This window comes from Tupaia chinensis, unplaced genomic scaffold (genome assembly GCF_000334495.1).
Source record: "Tupaia chinensis unplaced genomic scaffold, TupChi_1.0 Scaffold145870_1, whole genome shotgun sequence".
Lineage (NCBI taxonomy): Eukaryota > Metazoa > Chordata > Mammalia > Scandentia > Tupaiidae > Tupaia > Tupaia belangeri.
The window spans coordinates 5,262,711-5,290,584 of NW_006205727.1; the positions used below are offsets into that span (position 1 = coordinate 5,262,711).

The following is a 27,874-nucleotide window of genomic DNA, read 5'->3' on the forward strand; positions in this document are numbered from 1 at the left end:
AGACCTCTCACACACCCAGTTAAGAAGTCTATGATGTTGGCTATTGTTTCTGCTCTTAATTATTGTTCTTCAATTAAGGCACAAAATAAGAAGCTTTTTTTTTAAGACAGGTTTTCGCCCTAGGGTGCATGCGCTTGCCAGAAAGACAGAGAGAGACAGACAGAAAGCAAGAAATCACCCCCCCAAGGGGGATGGCCACACCACAATCCCTTCTCCTCCATTCTCCTCTCGTGATCTTGCGCACTCATGCACACCCACCCGGCATGAGTTTAAGCCACTGGGTCCAGGACTCAAACCGCGGTCGACTACATGGGAGTCCAGCGACATAGCCATTATGCTAACTGCTGGTCCCAGATTAATCTTTTCTTCGCAAATTGATGGGGACAGTCTGCTGCCTTTTGTTCCTTTATCCATTTGTGAACTGCTGATTTCTTTTTTATTTATTTATTTATTTTTTTTTTGGAGAGTTCCCTCCCTCCTCCCCGCTATAGGGCGCGCACGCGCACTCACCAGACAAACAGAGAGAGACATAGAGATAGAAAGCAAGAAATCGCCCCTCAGGGGGGATGGTCACGCCACAATCCCTTCTCCTCCATTCTCCTCTCTGGATCTTGGGCACGCACGCACACCGGCCCAGCTTGAGTTTTAAGCCACCAGGTCCGGGATGTGAACCTAACCTCGGTCAACTACGTGGGGAGTCCAGCGACATAGCCATTACGCTAACTGCTGGTTCCCAACTGCAGATTTCTTGAAGCATTGTACCCATAAACTTTTCATAAAGCATCAGTGATTTCACCATTCTTCCACACAAGTTTCACCATAAACTTGATGCTTGTTTTTTCTTCAATTTAGTAGAATTCATGTTGCTCTGATCCTTCTTAATGTCTCAAACTAGATCCTGTTCAGACATTATGACAAATTAATACAAGTTTATTTTGGTGGAACAAAATGAAATTGATGCATAATTTTTTCATAATATGTATCTTCTATTAATTTTTAAAAACACCCCCACACACATATTGTCTTGCACCCAACATAGAACCTTGTACATAATTAGCTCAGTAGGAATGGATTAAATTAATCTATTTAGTAAAATTATTTTGAGATTTTCCCCAGTGCATACCAAAAAACAACATAGGCAATGACCCAGACCTCACAGGGAGAAGATAGTTAATGGATAGTAAACAAATAAAGATGCCAAAAAATATTAGAGCTAAAGACTTATACAGCATTAAACAGAATGTTCTTAAAGAAAGTTACTTGGCAGGACCAGCAGTTGGCATAATGGCTATGTCACTGGACTCCCATGTAGTTGACTGCGGTTCGCGTCCCGGACCTGGTGGCTGAAACTCACACCAGGTGCGTGCGTGTGCGTGCCCAAGATCTCGAGAGGAGAATGGAGAAGGAATTGCGGCGTGGCCACCTCCCCACCCCCACCCCAGGTGATGATGTTTCACTTTCTATCTCTGTCTGTCTTTCTGGTGAGCACACATGCCCTATAGCAAAAACCTCTCAAAAAGAAAAAAAAGAAAGTTACTTGGGTAAGGGTGGTGGTGGGGTTCTCAGAAAGTAATGTTTAAATGGATGTTTAATCCACATGAACAAAAATTACACTGCGAAGATTTGGGAGAAGAGGATTCTGAGCTCTACAACAGCAAGTGCAAAGGCCCTGAAGCAGATATAAGATTGAAGTACCCAAGGGAGAAATGAGACAAGGGTGATGGGAGGGTCTTTGACTTATAGGAAGAGTGGAAGAGATGAAGTTGCAGAGATAGGGAGGGGGTAGATCATATGAGAACTTGAAAGGCTACAATAAATAATTCATGTTTTATTCAAAGGGCAATGAAAAAATATTTAGAGGCTATTAATCAGGGTAGTGACAAACTGATTCATGTTTTGGAAAGGTTACTCTTGCAATTGCGTGAAGAACAGATTGTAGAGACAAGAATGGAAGCAGCAGGATCATTTAAAAGAATCTTGTATACTCTAGGAAGACGCTAACACAACCTAGGATGATGGAAGTGAAAATGGAGTCGGGAGTATTTGAATATGTTTCAGAGACAGAACCGAGGGCTTACCAACAGAGAATGAGGGGAAGTAAAGAATCTACGATGCAGAGTATTTTAGTCCGTTCAGACTGCTAGAATGAATTACCATAAACTAGTGCTTTATAAACAACAGAGATTTATTTCTCACAGTTATGGAGCCTGGGAAGCCTGGAATAATCTGCGTCTGGTGAGAGTTTGTTTCTTCACAGATGCTTTCTTGCTGCCCTCTCACCCGGTGAAAGGGGCAAGGAAGCTCTCTGGGACCTCTTTTATAAGAGCTCTAATTCCACTCACGAGGGTTCTGCCTTCATGACTTAATCACCTCCTAAAGCCTACCTCATGATACCATACCATACCTTGGTGATTAGCTTTTCAACACATAAATGACAAGCAGGAACATTCAGACTACACCATGAAGTTTAAGCTTCCAGATGAGGTTGAGGTTGAAAGTACAAAAATATTTTAAGCAATTAGTGGCCGATATACTTTTCTCTATTTCTCCTACTAAGTACAACTAAAAATACTGAATATTACATATAAATCAAATTTTAAAAGACTCTAAAATCTAAGAGAAGGCAGCAGATTGGCAGAAGACCTTAGGACACAAAGACAATATGAATTCCTTGGGTTTCCTTTTTGACTCAAGTATCCCAAACAGAGCTGAAGAAGCCAGCAACATGGAAACCCCAAGACAAATCAACAAAAAGAAGTCCCCCAAAGCCTGTTTTCTCTAGCCAAAGGGCCAAGAAAGGAGCAGCCAAGCAAGACAAGAATGTACAGATAATAACTATTCTACTACAGGGAGACACCACAGAAAAAGCTATGACCCCACTCTCATCCACACTAGCAAAACTCAAGTAGAGAGCCTAAGCGCCTATCCTCACAGGACTGTAACAGGGACCTCCAACACCCCAGGAGACGGGTAGAAGACAAGGCCACATAAGGGGCCAGAAATTTTATCCACACTGGCCAGTAAGAAGAACCTCACCTCTCACTATGAGTGGAGAACTCATGTGGCACCTAGACTTTTACACCCACTCAGTAGTAATAAGGCACTGAAAGGAAATTTTAGAACTGAAAAATAAAATAACTGACATAAAAATGTCAATGAATGGACTCAATAGCAGAAGGAAAAAAAGGATAAAAGAAGCAGTGAACAGAAAGATTAAACAATAGAAATGACTCAATTGTTGACCAGCCAGGTGGCCTGATGGTTAAGGTGGCTGGATCCCACATGACCACTGTGTGATTTGAATCCTGGACCATATGACTTGAAAAACATGCCAGACATGTGTGTGTACATACCCAAAATCCTGAGAGGAGAACAGAGAAAAGAGGATTGTGATGTGGTCATTTCCCTGAGAAGTGCTTTCTCTCTCTCTCTCTCTCTCTCTCTCTCTCTCTCTCTCTCTCTCTCTCTCTCTCTCTCTCTCTCTCTCTCTCTCTCTCTCTCTCTCTCTCTCTCTCTCTCTCTCATGAGCACACACACCCTGTAGCAAACTAAAACAAAAAAAAAAACAAACCACAGATTCAATCTGATATGCATATCGATAAATGTGATATATCATATTAACATAATGAAAAACAAAAAACAAATGATAATCTCAATAGATGGCAGGAAAAGCATTTGATAAAATTCTTGATAAAAAAACCTCCAACAAATTAGGTAGAGAGGGCATGCACCTCAACACACAAAAGCCATATATAACAAACCCATAACTAACATCACACTGAACAGTGAAAAGTTGGAAGAGTTTCCTCTAAAAACTGGAACAAAACAAAGATATATCTACTCTCACTATTCTATATAAGATAGTAGTAGAATTCCTAGCCACAGCAATTATGCAAGAGAAAAGTCATCTGAATTGGAAAAGAGAAAGTCAAATTGTCCCTGCTTACATATGACATGATCTTATATACAAAAATCCTAAAGATTTCACCAAAACTTGGCATGTTGCTGGACTCCCACATAGTGAACCATGGTTTGAGTCCTGAACCTGGTGACTTAAAACTCACACCAAGGCACATGTGCATGCGTGCATGCCCAAAATCCCAAGAGGAGAATGGAGGAGAAGGGATTGTGGCATGGCCATCTCCCCTGGGGAGGTAGTGATTTCTCTCTTTCTGTCTCTCTGGCCCAATAGCAGAAATCTCTCTAAAAATAAATAAATAATAAAGATTTCACCAAAAGTTGTTGGGACAAATAAACAAATTTAGTAAAACTGCTGGATAAAAAAATCAACATACAAAACTTAGTGGTATTTCTGTACATCAATAGTAAACTAACTGAAAAAGAAATCAAGAAAAAATCCCACTTATAATAGCTACAGAAATAAATCTAGCCAAGGAGGTGAAAAATCTCTACAGTGAAAACTATAAAACACCAATGAAAGAAATTCAAAAGGACACACATGAATCTAAAAACATCCTGTGTTCATGGATGGAGAGAACTGATACTGTTAAAATGTTGATACTACCTAAAGCAACCTATAAAGTCAATGCAATCCTCATCAAAGTACCAAGGACACTTTTCACAGAAATTTTAAAAAAGAAAAATATTCTACAATTTGTATGAAACCACAAAAGACTCCATTGTAGCCAAAGCATCTTGAACAAACAAGCAAAAGAAAAGCTAGAAGTATCACACTATCTGTCTTCAAAACATACTACAAAGCTATAGTAACCTAAACAGCATGGTACGATCATAAAAGCAGACATATGTACCAAATGAACACAATAGAGAACCCCTAAATAAATACACACAGTTAGAGCCAACTGAATTTTGATAAAGTCACCAAGAACCCACATTAGGAAAAAGATAGTTTCTTCAATACATGGTCATGGAAAAACTGGATATGCACATACAGAAAAGTGAAACTTGACCATTATTTCTCACCAGATACAAAAATTTATTCAAAATAGATTAAAGATTTAAAGACGCAAAACTATGGAACTATTAGAAGAAAACATAGGGGAAACATTTCAAAACATTGGTCTGGGCAATGGCTTTATGGATAAGACTCAAAAGTACAAGCATCAAAATAAAACTTTAGATAAAAAGGATTACTTCAAAATAAAAAAGCTTGTGCACAACAAAGAAAACAATCAACACAATGAAAAGACAACCTCTGAAATAGGAGTAAATACTTGCATTTGACAAAAGGTTAATATACAGAATATATATGAAATTCAATAGCCAAAAAAATTGATTTTTTTAAATGGATAAAAGATTTGAACAAACATTTCTCAAAAGAACACTAGCCAGCAGCTGGCCAGTAATAAGCATCTCATCCCTCATTGTATCAGTGGAGATCACATGGAGCATTTGAACTTCTACACGTACCCAGTAGTAGTAATAAGGTGCCATAAGGAAATTTTAGAACTGAAAAATAAAATACCTGACATTAAAATTCAACATTTGACCCAAATGGCCAAGAGTAACATGTTCAACCACTTGATCATCAGGAAATACAAATCAAAACCACAATGAGATATCATCTCACTGTAGTTAGAATGGGTATTAACAAAAAGATTTCAAAAAAAAATGGTCAGTCCCATGATGTGGTGGTTAAGGATGCTGGATCTGACATAGCCATCAGCATGGTTCAAATCCTGGCCCTGAAGGCTTGAAAAACATGCCAGGTACATGTTTGTGCAGGCCTAAAAATTCCAATAGGGTGAAAAGATGGAAAAGAAGGGATTGTGGCATAACCAAATCCCATTGGAGAGTACTTTATCTCTCTTTCGGTCTCTGTCTGTCTATCTCTCACTGGCAAATACATTTATTTGCCCTCTGGCAAATTAACAACAAAATAGATAAAAACAAACAAACAAACAAAACAAAACAAAAAAACACAACAAATGCTGGCCCAACCATGCAGAAAAAGGAACTCTTATACACTGATGATGGTAATGTAAATTAGTATAGTCATTATAAAAAATAGTATAGAGGTTCCTCAAAAAACTAAAACTAGGGTCAGCAGGTGGCCCAGTGGTTAAGGTAGCTGAATCCCACATGGCTGACTTCGTGGTCCAAGTCCCAGACCAAGGAGCTTGAAAATCCTACTAGGCAACCTAAAATCCTGAGAGGAGAATAGAAGAGAAGGGCTTGCAGTGTGGCTATCCCCTTTAGAGGGTGATTTTCTCTCTCTCTCTCTCTCTCTCTCTCTCTCTCTCTGTGTGTGTGTGTGTGTGTGTGTGTGTGTGTCTATAGCAAAACTAAAAACAAATAGGATCTAAAAATAGAGTAACAATTTATATGATCCAGCTATCCCACTACTGCATATATCCAAAAGAAATCAACTCAGTATGTCAAAGAGATAACTCCCCTCCCATGTCTATTACAGCATTATTCACAATAGCAAAAGATGGACTCAACCTAAGTGTCTACCAACAAATGAAAAGATAAAGAACACAACTGAATACTCTTCGGTCACTAAAAAGAATAAAATCTTGTCATTTGTGACGATATAGGTGGGCCTGGAGATTATGTTAAATAAGACAAGCACAGAAAGGTAAAACTGTATGATCTCACTCATCTGTGGAATCTAAAAGAGTTGATCTCAAAAGTAGAGAGCAGACTGGTGGTTACTAGAGGCTGGGAACAGGGGTGGTGAGGGTTGGGGACTGTGGATAGTCTGGTCAATAGTACAAAGTTACAGGTAGGAAAACAAGTTCTAGCATTCTATTGCACAATAGGGTGACTGTAGTTAAGAAGACTATGTTGTATATTGCTAAAGAGCTGTAAGAAAGGATCTTCAATGTTGTTACCACAAAAAAAAGATAAATGTTTGAGGTATATGCTCATTATTTTGATCTGATCATTATGCATTGTATACATGTAATAAAACATCATACACAGACCACAAATATTACAGTTATTAGGCATCAATTTAAAAATAGAAGTAAAAAGGGGCCAGCAGGTGGCATGGTAGTTAAGGCACTGGACACTCCCACATGGCCAACCAAGGTTCAAATCCCAGACCTAGTGGCTTGCTTTCTCACTTTCCTTCTTTCGCTCTCTTTTGTGTGTGCCTCTCTCTCTCTGATCAAATTAAAATAAATGAATGAATGAATAAAATTAAATAAATAATTCTTTAAAAAATAGAAGTAAAAAAATAAATTAATCTGAAAAATACAGGGAAAATTAGAAAAATAGAAAAACTCAATACCATCAATAAATAGGTTGGCATTTATAAAACAGCCCATTCAACCATAGAAAAATCCAAAGGTTTTTTAAGAGTATACAAATTTATGTACCGAAATAAATTTGGGGACCATATTTGGGGATGTAATACAAATCTCAACAACTTTAAAAGAATTAAAATTATGTGGAGTAAAAAGAAAAGTTACGAATGATCAATATCATCAATGAAACCGTAGACACTACTACAGATCTTCCTGACATCAAAGGATAACAAGGGAGTACTGCAAACAACTCTATACACACACATTTGACATCCTAGACGAGATGGATCAAGACCTCAAAAAACACATACTACCGTATGTCAACTAATATGAAATAGATCATATGAATAGTCCTATAACATTAAGAACATTTAATTTGTAATTTTAAAAATACCCAAAAAATAAAACTCTAGGCCCAGACTGTTTCACTGAAGAATTTGATCCAATGTTTCCATAAGGATTAACATATCTTTACACAACATATTTCAGAAAATAGAGATGAGAGTATTTCCCAATTCTTTCTTTTTTTTTATTTTGCTATATGGTGCATATGCTCACCAGAGAGAGAAAGAAAGAGACAGAGAGAAGGTAAAATGAAAAAGCACCCCCCATGGAGGATGGCCATGCCACAATCTCTTCCCTTCCATTTCTCCTTTCAGGATTTTGGGCACACATGTACACATGCTCAGTGTGTTTCTTCAAGCTGCCACATACATGGCTCAAACTATGCAGTCATCTATGTGGGATCCAGCCACCCTAACCACCACACCATGAGCTGATCCATCATTTCATTTATGAAGATAGAATCTTGATACCAAAACTAGAAAAACATAGTATTTTAAAGTGATAAAGAAAAGAGAAAAACTACGGACTAATAAAATTCAGCATTATACAAAGTGAAGTATAAACCATAACCCAATAGTATTTATTCCAGGAATCCAAGGCTAGTTCAGTATTTGGAAATCGGGGCCAGCAGATGTCATGGTGGTTGAGACACTTGGACTCCCACATAGTCAACTGCAGTTGATGATTCTCAGACTCGGTGGCTTGCTTTCTCACTTTCCCTCTCTCTCTCTTTGTCTCTCTCTGGTGAACACATGTGCCTTGTAGCAATTGGAAAATAATAATATAATAATAATAAAATTAAATAATTATTTAAAGAAAAAAATCAGTGTAATCCACCATATTAACAAGCTAATAAAAATCATTTGGTCAATAACATGTCTCAGAAAAATAGAACTAAAGGGGACTTTTCTCAACCTGATAAAGAATATCTTCAAAAAACTACAGATAGTGTTACATTTAATGGTGAAAAATAAATGTTCTCCCTCTAAGATCAGGTACAACACAGAGCTGTTCATCCTAACCACTCTTACTCAGATCATGTTGGAAGATCTAGCTAGTGCACTAACCAGTACAATTTTCACAATAACTGGAAATGGATTATAGACCTAAATGTAGAACACAGAACTTCGATAACTAGAATGCAAAGAAAAAGAAAACTTTAAAAAGAGAATAATCAAGAACTGTGAGACAATTATAAGAGGTTTAACACACACATAATGGGAATACTAGAAGAAGGAATTGAGAAAGGAACAGAAGAAATACTCGAAGCAATAATGACTGAGAACGTTCCAATATTAATTATAGACACCTATCCTTTACTGTTCTGGTGCATGCTAGTCTCACAGGATTCTGGGATATATAGTATCTTCTGTACTCCTTTACTAGGGCTTCCGTAACAAAGTATCACAGACTAGGTAACAACAGAACTTTATTCTCTCACAATTCTCAGATCTGAAAGTCCAAGATCAAAGCAGTTGCAGGGTTGGTTTCTTTCTCTTTTTTTTTTATTTGTTTTTTCTTTTCTTTCTTTTTTTTTGGAGATGTTTTTGCTATAGGGCACGTGCAATCGCCAGAAAGACAGAGACAGAGATATAGAAAGCGAGAAATCACCCCCCGGGGGGGGGGGGAGGTTGCCACGCCCCCCGGGGGGGGTTGCCACGCCGCAATCCCTTCTCCTCCATTCTCTTCTCGGGATCTTGGGCACGCACGCACACGTGCCCAGTGTGAGTTTTAAGCCACTGGGTCTGGGACTTGAACCGCGGTCAACTACGTGGGAGTCCAGCGACATAGCCATTATGCTAACTGCTGGTCCCCAGGGTTGGTTTCTTCTGGAGGTCTCTCTCCATGACTTACAGATGGTTATCTTCTCTCTGTGCCTTCACATTCTCTTTCCTTTTTATGTGTCTATATCCTAATCTCCTTTTTCTAAAGACAACAATCACAGGGGACCAGCAGGTGGCATGGTGGTTAAAGGCACTAGACATTACCACATGGCCGACCACAGTTCAAGTCCTGGACCTGGTGACTTGTTGTCTCATTCTCTCTCTCTCTCTCTCTCTCTCTCTCTCTCTCTGTGTGTGTGTGTGTGTGTGTGTGTGTGTGTGTGTGTTTGGTGAAATTAAAATAAAAAAATGAATAAAAAAGTAAATAATTAAAAAAAATCATATAGTATTAGGAACCACTGTAATGACCTCATTTTAACTTAATAACCTCTTAAAGATTCAGTGGGGACACAATTCAGCCCCTAACACCTTCCTTATGCTCCTTCATGCAAATTCTTCCTAAAACTCCCTTCATCATTTTTCCAACATTTGGGTTGTTTTTTTTTTTAATTATTTTATTTATCTTTATTTTTTATTTATCTGCTTATTTTAATTTGGCCAGAATGGGACAGAGCAAGAGAGAGAAAGAGGGAAAGTGAGAAAGCAAGTCACCCAGTCCGGGACCTGAACCGTGGTATGCCATGTGGGAGTCCAGCGCCCTTAACCATCAAGCCACCTGACAGCCCCAAGCTTTCCAACATTTGTTATCTCGTTTCCTAATGCACCATCCCCTTTCTTTTTGTATTTATCCATTTATAATTCCTTATTATTATTTTAGCAGGATCTGAGGAGAGATTGGGAGAAAAATAATTGTGCTTATTCACGTCTTTACCTAGGAGTCCCTAGCAATCCTTTCAAATAACACCTCCCACTGGCAAGTCCTCGTGCCGACTTCGGACCACAGTAATCTCTCCTTTCTCCTAACTCCAAACTCATTCAACACACACTTGTCTTTGTTTCACTTTGCTAGCCTGGAGAGGCCACACGTAGGGGTTAAGCAGTGATGCCTTTTTATATTCCTATTTTATCCCTTGAATATTTAGTACCATATTAAGTGTTCTCTAATAAAAATGAGTAAATTGATTTTATTAATTTTTAATACAACTCCATTCCTATGATGTAAATTTTTATTGATGTTTTATTGATGTGGACCAATGAAGACATCACATTATGAAATTCACAGTGTCCCACCCTATCATATATGACAGCTTATTGGGATCGAGTGGTGTAAAACGTCATGTCCGCATCCCAAAATGAAAAGCACAGTGCCATCTCCTGGATCAGAGCTAATAACACAGCCTTTTAAAAAATGACCCAATACAACTCCAAGCTAAGTAAAAAGCAGTATCAGGGCTGTAAAAAGTAATTAAACATAAAAAACGTGACTCTCTGCTTTCCTTCTAACAAGCATTAAGGGTAAAGTGATTAAAATCAATATTAACCACTACAGTGATTGATGAAAAGCTTAGTCCTGAATTCAGATCATCTACAACTAGTTAAGTTCACCTATTAACAGGTAAACTTAACTTCCAGTTCTTCTAAGAAGCCTCATTCTCTTATATGAGAGGACTTCAAAAAATTGGTGGGTAAGTGGAACGAAAGTCTGAGTTTGTTTATTTTTTCATAATAAGCATTTCCCATGAATTTTTGAAGATTCCCCTCACCCTCTACTGGATGGTTTTCTCTTTTTCTGAATTTACATCAGGTCTGGATACAAAATTTTCCAGTGGCTAATGCTGTCATGTAGCTGGTTAGTGAAAACTGTTCTGCTCTGCTCTATCAAATACAGTGACAAGTCGAGTATGATGAAAAATGAGGCAGCAAACAACACACAGCCTGACTTCGTAACATTTCAGAGGGTCAAGGCTTCGCTTCACTGGGCGGACCACTTTCCCAGTCTGAGCATTTTGACTTACTCTGATTATCCACATCAGGCTTTCTTGGACAGAAAAGGTAGTGATCAGGTGAGTTCGTAAGGGCAAAACCAAACCCCAGTACCTATACTGTGACAGACATAAAACAAATCAAAGAAAAAAAAAATTAGGGCCAGCCCCGAAGCCTAGTGGTTAAGGGAGCTGGATCCCACGCAGTTGACCACAGTTTGATCCCGGCCCAGCAGCTTGAAAAATAGTCTGTGTCCATGCCTGCCTCAAATCCCAACAGGATGGAGAAATGGAGGAGAAAAGATTGCAGCCGACCATGTTCTATTTAGGGGTGCTTTCTCCCTCTCTGTTTCTTCATCTTCCTCTAGTGAGTACATGTGTCCTCTAGCAATTAGTGTGTGTGTGTGTGTGTGTGTGTGTGTTAAAGCCAACAACAGGGGAGTCAGAACCATCTTTTCGTTCCGAGGTGTTTACCAGGCATTCTTCTTCCTTTGGGAAGATTCTCCCACTATTGTGGGAGGGAACACAGTTTGTTTTGATCCAACAGATCTAAGGAAACCGCCTGATTCTTTCAGAGAAGCCTGAAAGCAAGGAAAAGTCCATGCGGAGGCTCAGACTGAGATGCTAAGACTTCAAACGTGCAGCCTGTCCTCACAGACAACAGGGAACCTCTGCAGAGGCTGTTAGAGGATGGGAACTGGTTTGTGCCTCATCTGGCTTGGGCCAATTGGTTGGAGAATGTGGGATATGAAGAGGGGCATCTGTGCAAAAAAACATAGCTAGGCGACTCCAGGAGCAGTGACCCTAGAGTTCTTTCCTGTCCTGTAGTGCCTGACACCATTCTCAAGTATGTTCAATTCTGCCTTCTAGTGTCTTCTACGTTTGGAAGGTTAATTGAGGGGCCTATGTACACGCCTGGGCTTAAGTGGGCCTGGGGAGGGGGAGGAGCAGAAGTCTCAAGCAGAGGCTACAGGTTGACCACAGCACAGGAGTCTGCAAAGCTGCCTGGAGGAGAGAGCTGTAGGAACAGTTTGAACGGATTTGTGTAGTATAAACACTCCCAGGGTGCGTGTGGGTGGGACCCATTACAGACTAATGCCCTCTAGTGACACAAGAAGGTTTGGGTTGTTTCGGAGCATCAATGGGACAGATGATCCCCTAAAGCTGGAGCCATTGAAGATTGTTATGTAAGTTAATTTGAATCTAGTTCTCCCTTCTGCTTGGCTTCTGCCTTTCCAGCATAGTGGCGGCTTCTGCTAGCCTTGCTGTTTGGTTTGCAGCAGGAGCTAAGGCAGGTGGGGGCTGCCCTACAGCCTCTACAGAACGCCGCCCTCCTCGCCTCAACCTGAAGACCCATGAATACTCGGGTCAAGGTTGTTAAGCCTAAGATCCCAGCCTTTCCAATCCTCACTAGAGCAAAAACTCTGGGCCTGTAAGAGGCTAATGACACAGGCAGTCTACCTTCCTTTTATTTATTTATTTTTTTTCATTTTTCCAGTTAAATCACATTTTAACTCTTGGATTACCCAAAACCCTGCCTTGGCTTTGGCCTCCCAAGGTTGGCCTTTGAGCTCTTTGAGACCCCTTCTCTCGCACGCTTGCTGGGGGCCACGTTGCTGGGAGCGCAGGCGATTGGGCGCTCACGTGCTTGTTGGGAGCCCACTGTATGCTGGGTGTTCACGTGCTTGTTGGGCGCGCTGCTTGCTGGGGGCCACGTGCTTTCTGGGGGCCCAGGTATATGCTCGCCACTCACTTGCTTGTTGGGCGTGCACTGGCTGCTGGGGTTGCAGGTGGTTGGGCGCTCACGTGTTTGTTGGGCGTGCCCACCGCTTGCTGGGCGTTCACGTGCTTGTTGGGGCGCTGCTTGCTGGGGGTCACGTGCTTGCTGGGGGCCCAGGTGCATGCTCGTCACTCACGTGCTTGTTGGGCATGCACTGGCTGCTGGCGTTATAGGTGGTTGGGCGCTCACGTGCCTGTTGGGCGTGCCCACCACTTGCTGGGCGTTCACGTGCTTGTTGGGCGGCTGCTTGCTGGGGGTCACGTGCTTGCTAGGGGCCCAGGTGCCTGCTCACCACTCACGTGTTTGTTGGGCGTGCACTGGCTGCTGGGGGCGCACGTTGCTGGCGGCAGAGGTGGTTGGGCGCTAACATACTTGTTGGACGCCCACTGCTTGCTGGGGGTTCACGTGCTTGCCGGGCGTTCACTTGCTTGTTTCGCAGATCCATGCTTACCACCAGCTGCTTGCTGGGCACGCAGGTTTTTTGTAAACGCCAACCTATTTGCTGATCTGTCACACGTGCATGCCGGGGCGCAATGCTTGTTGGGGGTTCTTGTGCTTGCTGGCACACAGGCTTGCACGTGCTTGTTGGGCATTGCACTGCTTGCTGAGTACACATGTGCATGCTGGGTGTTCATGAGCAGTGGTGCCTAAGTGCTTGCTGGTCCCATACTGTTTGCTGGGGCCGAGTTTGTTGGGCACAGATATGCCAATGATTGCCAGTTAGCTGGATAGGCTGAGGGTGGGACAGAGACATCAAGAGGGTGTGCTCCTTCCTCTGCCCCCCCCTCACCTGTCATCACAAAAACAAACATCTTCATAAAATTTAAAAAAAGAGAGGGAGAGAGAACCCTTCTCTCCAAAGCATGAGGGTGATGTGGGTTTAACCAGATAAAGTCATCTCTGTTAGTGGACCAATTCGCTTATGTTACCACTTTCAAATTACAGTAATGTCTGGGCTGAGTTAAAAATGTTTGTCTCCAGGTCTACATAGGATCGTCAGGTATTCCAGCAAAGCCGGGGGAGGTGTATTTGGCAAGGTTCCCTCCAGTATTTGGGGATAGCTGTATAATCCAGGCCCAGATCTGAGGATGTGATCAAGTCTAACCAGGCAGAATTTCCACCACTGCCAGACTCCAGAGACAGGGATGTTATCTCTAAACTGCCTCAGGTGTCGAATTATAGGCTCCTGTGATTAAAATCAGATCAACAGCGATTTTAGCTAGAAAAACTGACGTCTGTCATCTCTACTCATTGCTCGGCAGAACTGAAAAATTAATCTTTTCCTCTGGTCCTCTGACCATCCTAGTAAGATAATACCTGCCCACAGAGCAGTAACTAATCAGGAAGAATTCAAGGCTGTTTAGCAGGAAGGACTTGGTACAAAAGTAAAGATTTAAAGTGATACAAATCTTTGGGAAATCAGACCAATGATCACAATACTATGATACCTCTTGGCCTTGTGTTGGCTTTTGCCACTGCAAATATACTACTTCACTGTAACTGAGCATCTGCCTTAGTTGTAGTTTTGCTTTGATATTATGCATACTCGATCCCAGTGATTAAAAAAAATACCAAAATCACCATATCTTATTACTTAAATAGAACCTGTAAAATTAATATCAGAACAATTCACTGTCAGAAACTAAGAGGCGTGGGAAGTGGAGGAGAAACGGGGGTCCGTGTGCACATACACCACACCCACTCCACCCCTCTGTACCAAGACAAGACAGTCCTTTCTGCACATTCCTTTCTGTTTTTGTGAGCAAAAACTCTGGGCCTGTAAGAGGCTAATGACACAGGCAGTCTACCTTCCTTTTATTTATTTATTTTTTTTCATTTTTCCAGTTAAATCACATTTTAACTCTTGGATTACCCAAAACCCTGCCTTGGCTTTGGCCTCCCAAGGTTGGCCTTTGAGCTCTTTGAGACCCCTTCTCTCGCACGCTTGCTGGGGGCCACGTTGCTGGGAGCGCAGGCGATTGGGCGCTCACGTGCTTGTTGGGGGGCCACTGGATGCTGGGTGTTCACGTGCTTGTTGGGCGCGCTGCTTGTTGGGCGCGCTGCTTGCTGGGGGCCACGTGCTTTCTGGGGGCCCAGGTATATGCTCGCCACTCACTTGCTTGTTGGGCGTGCACTGGCTGCTGGGGTTGCAGGTGGTTGGGCGCTCACGTGTTTGTTGGGCGTGCCCACCGCTTGCTGGGCGTTCACGTGCTTGTTGGGGCGCTGCTTGCTGGGGGTCACGTGCTTGCTGGGGGCCCAGGTGCATGCTCGTCACTCACGTGCTTGTTGGGCATGCACTGGCTGCTGGCGTTATAGGTGGTTGGGCGCTCACGTGCCTGTTGGGCGTGCCCACCACTTGCTGGGCGTTCACGTGCTTGTTGGGCGGCTGCTTGCTGGGGGTCACGTGCTTGCTAGGGGCCCAGGTGCCTGCTCACCACTCACGTGTTTGTTGGGCGTGCACTGGCTGCTGGGGGCGCACGTTGCTGGCGGCAGAGGTGGTTGGGCGCTAACATACTTGTTGGACGCCCACTGCTTGCTGGGGGTTCACGTGCTTGCCGGGCGTTCACTTGCTTGTTTCGCAGATCCATGCTTACCACCAGCTGCTTGCTGGGCACGCAGGTTTTTTGTAAACGCCAACCTATTTGCTGATCTGTCACACGTGCATGCCGGGGCGCAATGCTTGTTGGGGGTTCTTGTGCTTGCTGGCACACAGGCTTGCACGTGCTTGTTGGGCATTGCACTGCTTGCTGAGTACACATGTGCATGCTGGGTGTTCATGAGCAGTGGTGCCTAAGTGCTTGCTGGTCCCATACTGTTTGCTGGGGCCGAGTTTGTTGGGCACAGATATGCCAATGATTGCCAGTTAGCTGGATAGGCTGAGGGTGGGACAGAGACATCAAGAGGGTGTGCTCCTTCCTCTGCCCCCCCTCACCTGTCATCACAAAAACAAACATCTTCATAAAATTTAAAAAAAGAGAGGGAGAGAGAACCCTTCTCTCCAAAGCATGAGGGTGATGTGGGTTTAACCAGATAAAGTCATCTCTGTTAGTGGACCAATTCGCTTATGTTACCACTTTCAAATTACAGTAATGTCTGGGCTGAGTTAAAAATGTTTGTCTCCAGGTCTACATAGGATCGTCAGGTATTCCAGCAAAGCCGGGGGAGGTGTATTTGGCAAGGTTCCCTCCAGTATTTGGGGATAGCTGTATAATCCAGGCCCAGATCTGAGGATGTGATCAAGTCTAACCAGGCAGAATTTCCACCACTGCCAGACTCCAGAGACAGGGATGTTATCTCTAAACTGCCTCAGGTGTCGAATTATAGGCTCCTGTGATTAAAATCAGATCAACAGCGATTTTAGCTAGAAAAACTGACGTCTGTCATCTCTACTCATTGCTCGGCAGAACTGAAAAATTAATCTTTTCCTCTGGTCCTCTGACCATCCTAGTAAGATAATACCTGCCCACAGAGCAGTAACTAATCAGGAAGAATTCAAGGCTGTTTAGCAGGAAGGACTTGGTACAAAAGTAAAGATTTAAAGTGATACAAATCTTTGGGAAATCAGACCAATGATCACAATACTATGATACCTCTTGGCCTTGTGTTGGCTTTTGCCACTGCAAATATACTACTTCACTGTAACTGAGCATCTGCCTTAGTTGTAGTTTTGCTTTGATATTATGCATACTCGATCCCAGTGATTAAAAAAAATACCAAAATCACCATATCTTATTACTTAAATAGAACCTGTAAAATTAATATCAGAACAATTCACTGTCAGAAACTAAGAGGCGTGGGAAGTGGAGGAGAAACGGGGGTCCGTGTGCACATACACCACACCCACTCCACCCCTCTGTACCAAGACAAGACAGTCCTTTCTGCACATTCCTTTCTGTTTTTGTGAAATCTGTTCCCCTTCAGAATCTATTTTATTTCATTTAAATCCAGGTCCCATGCACTAACGCACTGAAGGGAGGAAGAATGTTTCTCACACACACCCCAGGGTCCTTGAAAGACCCTCCACCACACCAGACCACGAGCTCTCCTTGGTGCCGAGGCCAGCTCAGCACAAACACGTGTCTGAGTGGGGAGGCTGCGGATTAGAAATAGACGCAATAACAAAACACAGACACACAGGTATAGAAGAGCGAGGATCGGGTGGGCACAGCTTCTCTGATGGAGAAATTGCGACCATAACCAGCCTCAGGTTTATTCTTTTAAAGGGCAGAGAATGGGGAAAGGGAAAAATGGGATGTAAAAGAATGGTGAAGAAGGAAGTGGAATGCAAAGAGAATAAGGGAGGTGAAATTGGGATGCAAAGCCAGTTATTTTTGGATGTAAATCGACTGAAAATGTGAAAATGACTGGCGCCATACAATTTCTCTGATCCTTTTGGGGGAATAATCAGATAAAGGATTGTGACTTTCTTTAGCCTCTGGGCAGTATCGAGGTATTGAGTTCCAACAAGAGCAGGAAGACAGCCATTGACAACAGGCAGGTATTGCTTTTGTATGTAGAGGCTTCACAATAGCCCTGCTAGAGTAGCTTAGGGAAGCGCATATCTGCATGTGTCTTCAGGCCACATGTTTTAATCACATGTTTTCAGATTGGCTGCTCTCCACACTTGGCATAAGAAGATGGAGCCCTGCCCTGGCCAGGACTTAGGCATGCCCCATTCAGGCACTCCACCATGACCCTGCAGCCTCCCAAGATGACCATGCATAGGACCGCCCAGCTATTATGGCCAGGACGGAATGAACCCAATGACTCCTAACAGGGCTCAATTAAACACAGACATCCCATCCTGCGTGCTGACTCGCCAATCACAGTGACTGCAATGAACTTGCCATAACAGAGTAGGCCACACTCCCTCCTTTCACCAAATCCTCCTCCCAGCCAGGCTTCCATCTTGGATAATACAACCAAAGAGTAGACCTTCATCTTTGCTGTATGCACTGGAACAGGACTTATATGGGTAGAAAGCAGTATCTTGCTAAGAAATCAAAATTCACTTTCATTTTTATTCCTATCAGAGTGCCTTCTGCCATGTACATGCTATTTCCTGAAGATTCGGTGAAAGACAGTAATACCAAGAAAATGGCAGCTGCCAGCCTGCCTTCCCCAGTGGCTGTGCCTTTGTTATGGGGAGGGTTGTTCAGCAACCACTGTAGAGAAAATCATGATATGTAAATCAGACTACCTTCTGCTTGACCCCCAGCTAGCAGGACAACCTATCCCTCTGCATCTGTCTCTAGGATTAAGTGAGATAATATATGCAAAGCCCCCATATGAAGCCGAGTATACAGCAGTGCATATGAACAGTAGCTAATTGTTAAAACTATTATGAACCAGGAGGGAGTTCTACATGAGAAATAAGAAAATTATAACCTATTCCTTCTCATACTCATCTGGTATTCAAAAATATTTGGGGGGAGTAATACTCAACACAAGTCTATAAAAGAGAATTCAAATAATCCCCACTGATGATGAAAGACCTTTCCATCATCATGAAGATGCTTTGAGCCAAACTTAAAAGGCTCTTTATCTGGACACTCCATTGTCATTCTATAGTGTTAGAATTCATTTATCATTCATTTATTTAGTAAATATTCATCAACTTCACAGTATATGATAAAAACTGTGCTTTGGAAGTCACCTCTTTAAAACACATGGCATGTTATTTCCCTTCTTTATTCATAATAAAAGCATGTGTGCACACAGGTGAGAGAGGGAGAGAGGAGCACCCTTGTGTCTAGTTACGCCGTGATCCCTCTTCTCCAGTCCATCAGATGTCAGGCACTCAGGCACATGCCTAGCATGTTCCAGGCTGGCTGAGCCAAGGATTTGAACTGTGGTGGCCACGTGAGAGCCAGCTTCTCTTGATCAGCACACTAACACTGCACCCAAACACTGTCCCACAAACTGCATTTATAGCCCCACTTACATGCAAACTAATTCTAGTTCCCACTTCTTTCAGTCAGTTCACACTGCCATAAAAAATTCCACAGACTGAGTAGCTTATAACAGACCTTCATTTCTCATAGTTCTGGACGCTGTGATGTCCGAGATCAGGAGGATGGCAAATCCAGTGTCTGGCGATGACTCTGGTTTGCAGATGGTGTGTCTTTTGTATATATCCTCACATGGTGAATGAAAAAACAGAAAAGAGAAAAAGCTTTCTCCAATCTCTTCTAATCTCAACATGAGGGTTCCACCCCCCATGACCTAATTACCTACCAAAGGTCCTATTTCCATATACTATTATGTTGTGATTAGGGTTTCAACATACGGATTTTGAATGGACCACAAACATTTAGGCCATAGCACCACTAAATCCACACTTAACAGCCTGTAGTGCTAAAAGTCGATTCAGTCAAGCCTATGAGAAGGGACTTGACAGAGGTTTCCAGAACAGAAGTTCTGTCACTGTTCACATAACCTCAAGTAAATAATTTAACCTCTACAGGTCTTTGTTTGCCTACCAAGTAACAGCTCTATCTCACTGGACAGTTGCAAGGTTTAAATAAGATACACTGAATCAAATTGTCAAGAAAAACACAGCGCAAAGCATGTTATGATTAAAAAAAAAACAAAAACAAAAAACTCTACCTTCTACTATGGCACTGATTCTTTGGGACAAAGTTCCAGAAGTATTCTAAGTGATTCTGCAAACTCTGTTCTAGAATGTGATTAGTGGAATGAGTGCATCATCTGTTTTCATGTTATTTCCACTACTCTCACTATAGAATGGTTATAAAAATCACGAAAATACTGGGTTGCTAAAAAATCATGACAAATTTTTCATGTTTTTTAATGCAAAAATGCATCATGGCTTTTCAGATGGCCCAATATGTTTCATTTGTGGGACAATGAAGAATGTATCTAAATTTAACATTTAAAATGAGTTATAAAATATGAATCCTTCCAAAATCTCATTGCTTATATTTTTATTTGCAGAAACATACTTATAAATAGTTCAATATATTTGTCCCTAGTTAAATCACAATTCACTTTATAGTTAATTAGCTTATGTCCAAAGATAGTCCTTTGTTGTATGATTTTATTTTCTTAAAAAGGAAAACAAAACATTCATTTTCAGTAAAAAAATTCACATATGTAAGTTAAAAATAATAATTTTAGGAAAAATGGAAATCAACCACCATATCTTCTCTTGAGCTGTTCAACAGAATTATCCTTCAATCCTGATTTTTCTATGTGACTGAATAATGCATGTACAACTGAAAAAGAAAAGAAATTCTTCATTTAATCTCATTTTCAAAAAACTAAGCAAAATATAAATTAGAGGAAGCAATCTGATATCTCAATAATTAAGATTATTATAAATTCTAGTTCAGGTGTTTAAAAAGCCAAGCCAAGAATACAAAATTACACAGCCATCCAACGATGTTTCTGACCACAGTATTTTGCCCTGGCAGTATAAAATTTCCCCTACATCCTCAATAACATTAATCTCATAGATTAACCCATTCTGTACTATCTTAATTTTTGTTTTTTAGGTTTTTGCCATGGGGCACACCCCCTCACTAGAGAGACAGACAGAAGGAAAGTGAGAAATCAGCCCCCCAAGGGGCAAATGGCTGTGCCTTCTCCTCCTTTCTTCTCTCTGGATTTTGGGCAAGATGCACATGCACCCAGCCTGTTTTTCAAACTGCCAGGTTCAGGACTGGAACCATGGCTAGCCATGTGGGAATCCAGCTCCTTCCCCATCATGCCACCTGCTGGCCCAACCTTAAATTATTTTTACCCTATCTGTGTAACAAATGTACTTTATTTAACATTGAATTTAAGTCATTTTGTTTTAATGAGAAATTGCTAGCGCTATAGCACAGCAGTTAAGCACTATGCGTAGAGAGCCAGATCACACATGGCCAGTGGCGTTTTGAATCCTGGCATCAGCTGCTTAAAGAGAATGCCAGGGATATGTGTGTGCACACCCAAAGCCCTGATAGGAAGGAGAAATGGAGGGAAAAGTACTGCACCATGACCATTTCCCACTGGGGAGATGCTTTCTGTCTGTCTGTCTCTAGTGAGTACATAGGTCCTCTAGCAATAAAATAAATAAATAAAGGCTGGCCCAGTGGCGAGGTGATTGGGAAGCTGACTGCACAGTTCAAGTCTCAGTCCTGGCAGTTTGAGGGACACACTGGGCGTGTACGTGTGTGCTCAAGTTTTCACGAGATGGAAAAATGGAGAAGGGACTACAGTGTGACCAAGCTCCACTGCAGGCTGCTTTCTCCTCCCTGTCTCTGTCACTTTCTCTGAAGAGCTCATGTACCCTCTGGAAATAAATAAATGAAAAAGAAAACTTTATTATCATTATTATAAGTTGAAATTTAGCATTAACATCTATTATACATAAAGTCACATTTGATGGGCTAGTTATATATGTTTATATTCCTTAATAAAATATATAAGTACTAAAAGTTAAAAATGATTTGTATATGAATCACATAAAATCATCTTTCTTACCACTGAGTGGTCCATACTCAATATTTTGAAAAACATCATTACAGTTTATGCTTATCAACATTAAAACTAGAAAATTAAGTTGGGCCAGATGATGGCACAATGATAAAATTATGAGGAAATCTTACATGGGAAGGTTACTTGTTCAAGTCCACAGACTTCCCTGAGTATGCTGCACACATGCTTGCCCTTGATTCAGAGCTAGTTAAGGGCTGGGGATGGATCCTGGCACCAAGACCCTGTTGGGGAAATGTGCTTACTCTCTCGCTCACCCTCTTGCTCATGGAAGAAATAAACTTGAAAAAACCCACAGAGTTAGCTAACAGTTATTAAAAATAATAGCAATAATAAAAGATCAAAACAGCTAATATTTGCTGAATCCTTAATTACATGCCAGAACCATTCTAAGTGCTTCCCATATTTAACTTAGCAGACAGTGGTGACCAACCAAGACGGAACTGTGGGCAGCCAACCAGAAAAGCCAACTCACATTTTCTTTTCTTTTCTTTTACGTGGGAATCCAGCGACAAAGCCATTACACTAACTGCTGGTTCCCCCAACTCACATTTTCTGAGCACATCTGAAACCTACTGTATTATAGTGACAAAAATTTCACTTCTTCAACCCACTCATACTGAGGATTTATTATGCACTAGCACTGAGGCCTAGGTAACATGGCAGACAAAGCTCCTGCTCTCATGGAGCTTTCATTTGATTAGGAAAAAATATTAAAGTTGGGCCAGCCAGTGGCATGGTGGTTAAGGCAGCTGGATCCCATGTAGCTCACTGCATGGTTCTATTTCTTGACTGGGTGGTTTGAAAAACCATGCTGGGCACATGTGCATGCATACCCAAAATATAAAGAGGAGAACAGAGAAGGAACTGTGGCATAGACATTCCTTTGGGGCTGCTTTTTCATTCCCTCTCTCCAGTGAGCACACGCACCCCTAGCAAAGCTTAAAAAAAAAAAAAGAAAAAAACACACAAACACACGCATGATAAATACACACACAAAACACCACCAGCTAGTTAGGTATTATGAAGAAAAATAAAGTGGGAAAGAAAAACATAGGTTGATGGCGGTGTATAAGGTGGCAGTTAAGTAATGTTGGTAAGAAAGGGTCTTTGAGGTAGTAAAAGGTTAAAAACTGAATAAAGTGAGGAAGCACGCAAGATGAAGCAATGTGGAAAGATACAGGCTGAGGGAATGGCCAAATGTAAAATCTCTGAGGCCAAAATAAGGCTGGCAGTTTGCTATATTAAAATATAAAGCAAGGGAACCAGCAGTTGGCGTAATGGCTATGTCGCTGGACTCCCACGTAGTTGACTGCGATTCGCATCCTGGACCCGGTGGCTTCGAACTCACGCCGAGCGCATGTGCGTGCGTGCCCAAGATCCCGAGAGGAGAATGGAGGAGAAGGGATTGCGGCGTGACCATCCCCCCTGGGGGGTGATTTCTCACTTTCTGTCTCTCTGTCTCTCTCTCTCTCTCTGACACACGCCCTATAGCAAAAACCTCTCCAAAAAAAAAAAAGAAAAAAAAAGAGAAATGAGAATAGTATTAGTGAAGAAGGTAGAAGGTACATAATGGGCACATGCATGAAGTAAGAACAGTATTAAGAAACAGGAATATTTTTCAGGGATTTCAGGGAATATTTTGGTTAACAAAAAGGCAGAAACTTTTAGGTTAAATCCTCATTATTAAAAAAATAAATCTCTAGGGACCAGCAGATGTTTAATGGCTATGTTGCTGGACTCCCATGTAGTTGACCACAGTTCGAGTCCTGGACCCAGTGGCTTAAACTCACGCCAGGCATGTATGTGTGCATGCCCAAGATCCCGAGAGGAGAATGGAGGAGAAGGGGCTGCAGGGTTGCCATGTCCCCAGGGGGTGATTTCTTGCTTTCTGTCTCTCTCTGTCTTTCTGGCAAGCGCACGCAACCTATAGCAAAAACCTCCCCCCCAAAAAAGAAGAAATCTCTAAATTACATGCCCTTTTGCCTAAATACAATGTAAAAAGTATCATTCTTATTGATTTGGAATTTTTCAGTATCACTACTGGAAACATATGGAAGAAATAAGGAGCCTCAAGGATGTTTAGTACAGGACACATCTGAACAGGGTACACTGAGTTTTCGGTAATTTTTAAAGCTAAAAAAACTGGCACTCTGTATTCAAATAATTTTTCTCTTTTTTCGTGAAACTGAAGCATAGCCCCAAACTGTGAGTAATTAAAGTTTCTGCCAAGTTTGACTTGACTTTAATTAGCATTTCCCAAAACTGAGTCTTTATGCCAAAGACTAAGATGTGAACATAAATAAGGGATATCATTCTCCAGGCTCTTCAGCTTCAGGCTGCCTTTGCTTGCTGTCCAACTCTGTAACGCAGCCGCACTGCATTTCAATGCTCTGAACTCAGTGTGCTCTCCGTACCCCACAACCTCTGCCCATGTCATTTCCCCACATTTCCTTCACCTGACTCCGACACACGTCTTGGAGAATTCAGCTAAAGTCAAACTGAAGGAAATCACCTCTCCGGTTACATCCTGATGTGACAGGGACCCTCTACGTGCTCCATGGTGGCAGGAACTCAACGATATACCATTTACTACATTTTATATAGAAGGGTCCAAATTACAGACCTGGGTTTGAGTCCCAGACTCGGTAGCTTGAAACCCACATCAGGCACATGTGCATGCATGCCCAAAATCCCAGGAGGAGAATAAAAAAGGATTGTGGCATGGCCATCCTCCCCTGGGGGGTGATTTCTCACTTTCCCTTGCACTATCTCTCTCTGGCAAGCTCATGTGCCCCAAGGCAAAAACCTCTTTAAAAAAATGACAAATCCTGCATCTGGCTTCCTAACTGTATGACCTTGGTCAAGTTCCTTAACTTCGCTATGCCTCAGTTTTCTTAATAAAAGTAGAAAGATAATAGTACATATACCTCATCATCTTGTCAAAATTAACAAATATAACTTATCTGTACTCAATTTAACTGTAATTCAATTAAACTTACTTTAGTTCAAATTCATTTATATTTAATTGCATGTACCCTATACATAGTAAATATTCAAATGTTTATCATTTGTTAATAAATAAAGAACCTATTAAGAAGTGAATACACAAAAGCTTTTTCTTAGAACTTACGCTTTTTCTCGGGTTCTGACATAAACATCACTGCCATATCAAACCTTTTTAGTTCAGAAAGTCTTTGTAAAATTTCAAAGATGAGTGATGGCTTTTCTCTCCTAAAATAATTCAAATGTAAAAACAATCAGTTAAAAACAGCTCATTTAAATCTATTTACTAATGCAACATTTCTAACTATATGTAAATAAGGTCATTTCCTTTTCTCTCCCTGGATACTATTTCAGGTCCCCAAATAAAGAGATTTACCAAGTTAATTAAAGAAATTATAATAATCTTGGGACCAGCAGTTAGCGTAACTCCCACGTAGTCAACCACGGTTTGAGTCCTGGACCCGGTGGCTTAAACTCATGCCAGGTGTGTGTGCATGAATGCCCAAGATCCCGAGAGAGGAAAGTGGAGGTGAAGGGATTGCAGCGTGACCATCCCCCCTAGGGGGTGATTTCTCGCTTTCTATCTCTCTGTCTCTCTCTGTCTTTCTGGCAAGCACATGCGCCCAATAAGAAAAAACCTCTCCAAAAAAAGGAAAAGAAAAAAAGGAAATTATAATAATCTTAATTGAAAGCTTAGCATAGAAGCTGTTATTTGGTTATAACACTGGTTACTTCCACACCCTACTTTTCTCTACAAAAAAATTAAGAAACCCTTTTTTTTTTGAATTTTTTTTTTGCTGTAAGGCACGTGTACTTCCCATAGAGACAGAGACAGTGAGAAATCACTACCCACGGGGGGATGGCCATGCCATAATCCCTTCTCCTCCATTCTCCTCTCAGGATTTTGGGCACCCACATGTGCCCAGCATAAGTTTTAAGCCTCCAGGTCCAGGGCTTGAACCGCAGTCAATTACATGAGAATCCAGCAACTTAGTCATTATACCATCAGCTGGTCCCAAGAAACCCTCTTTCTTCTCATTTAAAATTTTCCCTTTTCAGTTTATACTGGTCACTTCTTTACAACTTCTGTAACACTTTTTCAGAAGGTTGGGGCTGGCAGTGGTATAGTGGTTAAGGTGCTGGACTTCCATGTGGCTGACTATGGTTCAAGTCCTAGACATGGTGGCTTGCTTTCTCTCTCTTTCTCTCTCTCTCTCTCTGGTCAAATTAAAAATATATTCATCATAATAAAAAAAATAATAAATAACTTTTAAAAATTTACCAGAAGGCTCATTCTTCTAAAGTATTAGTACAATATCAAAGAGAATAAATTTCTAAATCATTGGAAATGATACAGTGTACAATAATAGAGTCTAAATTAAAAAATTCAACTTACTCAATGTAAAAGTCATGCAGAATTTTAATTATTTGATTGAATACATCTGGATCTAGATTTGTCAACTTAGGATATAAGGATGGTTCAATTTGCTTTGAAAAGAATATAAGAGTCAGACAATTAAATTATGACAATATTCACATATCACAAATTATTGTTATAATAATTACTTAGGTAAAAATAGTAAAGAATGACTACTATGCATTAGTATTAATGAAAAATAATGGGGTCAGATTAAAATGCAATGACAGAATAAGTTAGACAGAATAATTAAAGTTAGTTTACCTAGTCAGAGAAAAATCTCATAAGCAAAAGAGATATACACACAAGAATCTAAGACAAATGGGAAACTTGAGAGGAGAGCAATAAACAGAAAATTTTAAAAAGTAGAATTATATGAGATAATATATTTGGAAGTAGTTGTACATTACATAATTATAAAGATTTCAGGGAACCAGCAGGTGGCATAATGGCTATGTCACTGGACTCCCACGTAGTTGACCGCGGTTCGCGTCCCGGACCTGGTGGTTTAAAACTCACGCTGGGCATGTGTGCGTACGTGCCCAAGATCCTGAGAGGAGAATGGAGGAGAAGGGATTGCAGTGTGACCATCCCCCTGGGGGGTGATTTCTCACTTTCTGTCACTATGTCTCTCTCTGTGTCTGTCTGGCGAGCGCACACGCCCTACAGCGAAAATCTCTCCAAAAAAATAAAAAATAAATTAGAAAAAAAGATTTCTGCCATTACATTTGAAAAAGTCTAGACTAATCCATTATTGATTAAATTTCACATGATCCTTTTTCTTGGGTCAAATAAAAGCTCATTTTCAGAATGATTGCCTAAATATTGCAAGTACTAGGGCCCTTAAGAAGGTACTTAATGTCCTTAGCTTTTTTCCCCCAACTTGATGGATGAAAGATTAAGTTTAAGCTATGAGACAAGGGCTCTTCCAAAAAAAAAAATCCATGGAAAATATATTATAAAAAACTATGGGGAACCAGCAGTTAGCGTAATGGCTATGTCGCTGGACTCCCACGTAGTCGACCGCGGTTCGTGTCCCGGACCCGGTGGCTTAAAAACTCACGCTGGGCGCGTGTGCGTGCATGCCCAAGATCCCGAGAGGAGAATGGAGGAGAAGGGATTGCGGCGTGACCATCCCCCCTGGGGGGTGATTTCTCGCTTTCTGTCTCTATGTCTCTCTCTGTCTGTCTGGCGAGCACACGCGCCCTACAATGAAAATCTCTCAAAAAAAAAAAAAAAACTATGTAAGTTTCAAAAATTTTGCACTCAAAGTAAACTTGCACTTTGACTCTATTTTTCCCATAAACTTTTTGAAGTCCTCTTGCATATAAAATTAGATTAAGTTAATTTTAGAATTTGACACACAACCTATTTCAAAGAAAACATCAAAGTTTCCTGGTTGCAAATATTTTTAATTGGTCTACCCAGGCTAATGTATCTATCCAGGAGGGATAAAAGCATTTTTACAATCATGCACAAACAGCAAATACAGCACTATCATTCCATAGTGACAAAAGAGTTCTTTGACCTCACAACAAAACCACTAGCTTCCTTTCTCTTACCTTTAAATACTGATACAACATATCTGGAGAACCTTTCAGTTGTCGGAGATCGGATTCAAGCTGAAATGAGTTTGCAGGAATTGGAGGAAGAGTTGTGACAAACTGGGCAGGTGTCTGTTCTACCTCTATAGAAATCTTCTCCCTCAAAGACTGACACACGGCTGGTTTCAAACTGACTTGAGGTCTGAAATATTACAGAGGCATCAAACAGAAAAGAACCACAAACAGTCAAAGCTCAATAAATGAAACATCAATGACATTTTAAAATCTCTGACTTTAATAACACTGTATTATCTATTCATATTTTAAAGTACAGTCCTG

The 27,874-nt window shown here is 41.2% G+C and overlaps 1 protein-coding gene and 1 long non-coding RNA gene across 2 annotated transcripts in view; both read right to left on the bottom strand.

Moving 5' to 3' along the window:
* LOC106733900 (uncharacterized) overlaps positions 1-19,728 on the bottom strand; it is a 30,250-nt gene extending 10,522 nt beyond the window's left edge. Inside the window, exon 1 of the long non-coding RNA XR_001369744.2 lies at positions 19,096-19,728. This is a non-coding gene — a long non-coding RNA (uncharacterized LOC106733900). The remainder of the gene's footprint in view (positions 1-19,095) is intronic.
* Positions 19,729-19,996: 268 nt separating this feature from the next.
* Positions 19,997-27,874, bottom strand: part of RPAP3 (RNA polymerase II associated protein 3) — a 38,661-nt gene continuing 30,783 nt past the window's right edge. Inside the window, exons 14-17 of the mRNA XM_006168572.3 lie at positions 27,554-27,737; positions 25,971-26,062; positions 24,702-24,802; positions 19,997-20,304 (exon numbers count right to left, since the gene is read on the bottom strand). Coding sequence (XP_006168634.1) covers positions 20,219-20,304; positions 24,702-24,802; positions 25,971-26,062; positions 27,554-27,737 — 463 coding nt within the window. The 3' untranslated portion in view covers positions 19,997-20,218. The remainder of the gene's footprint in view (positions 20,305-24,701; positions 24,803-25,970; positions 26,063-27,553; positions 27,738-27,874) is intronic.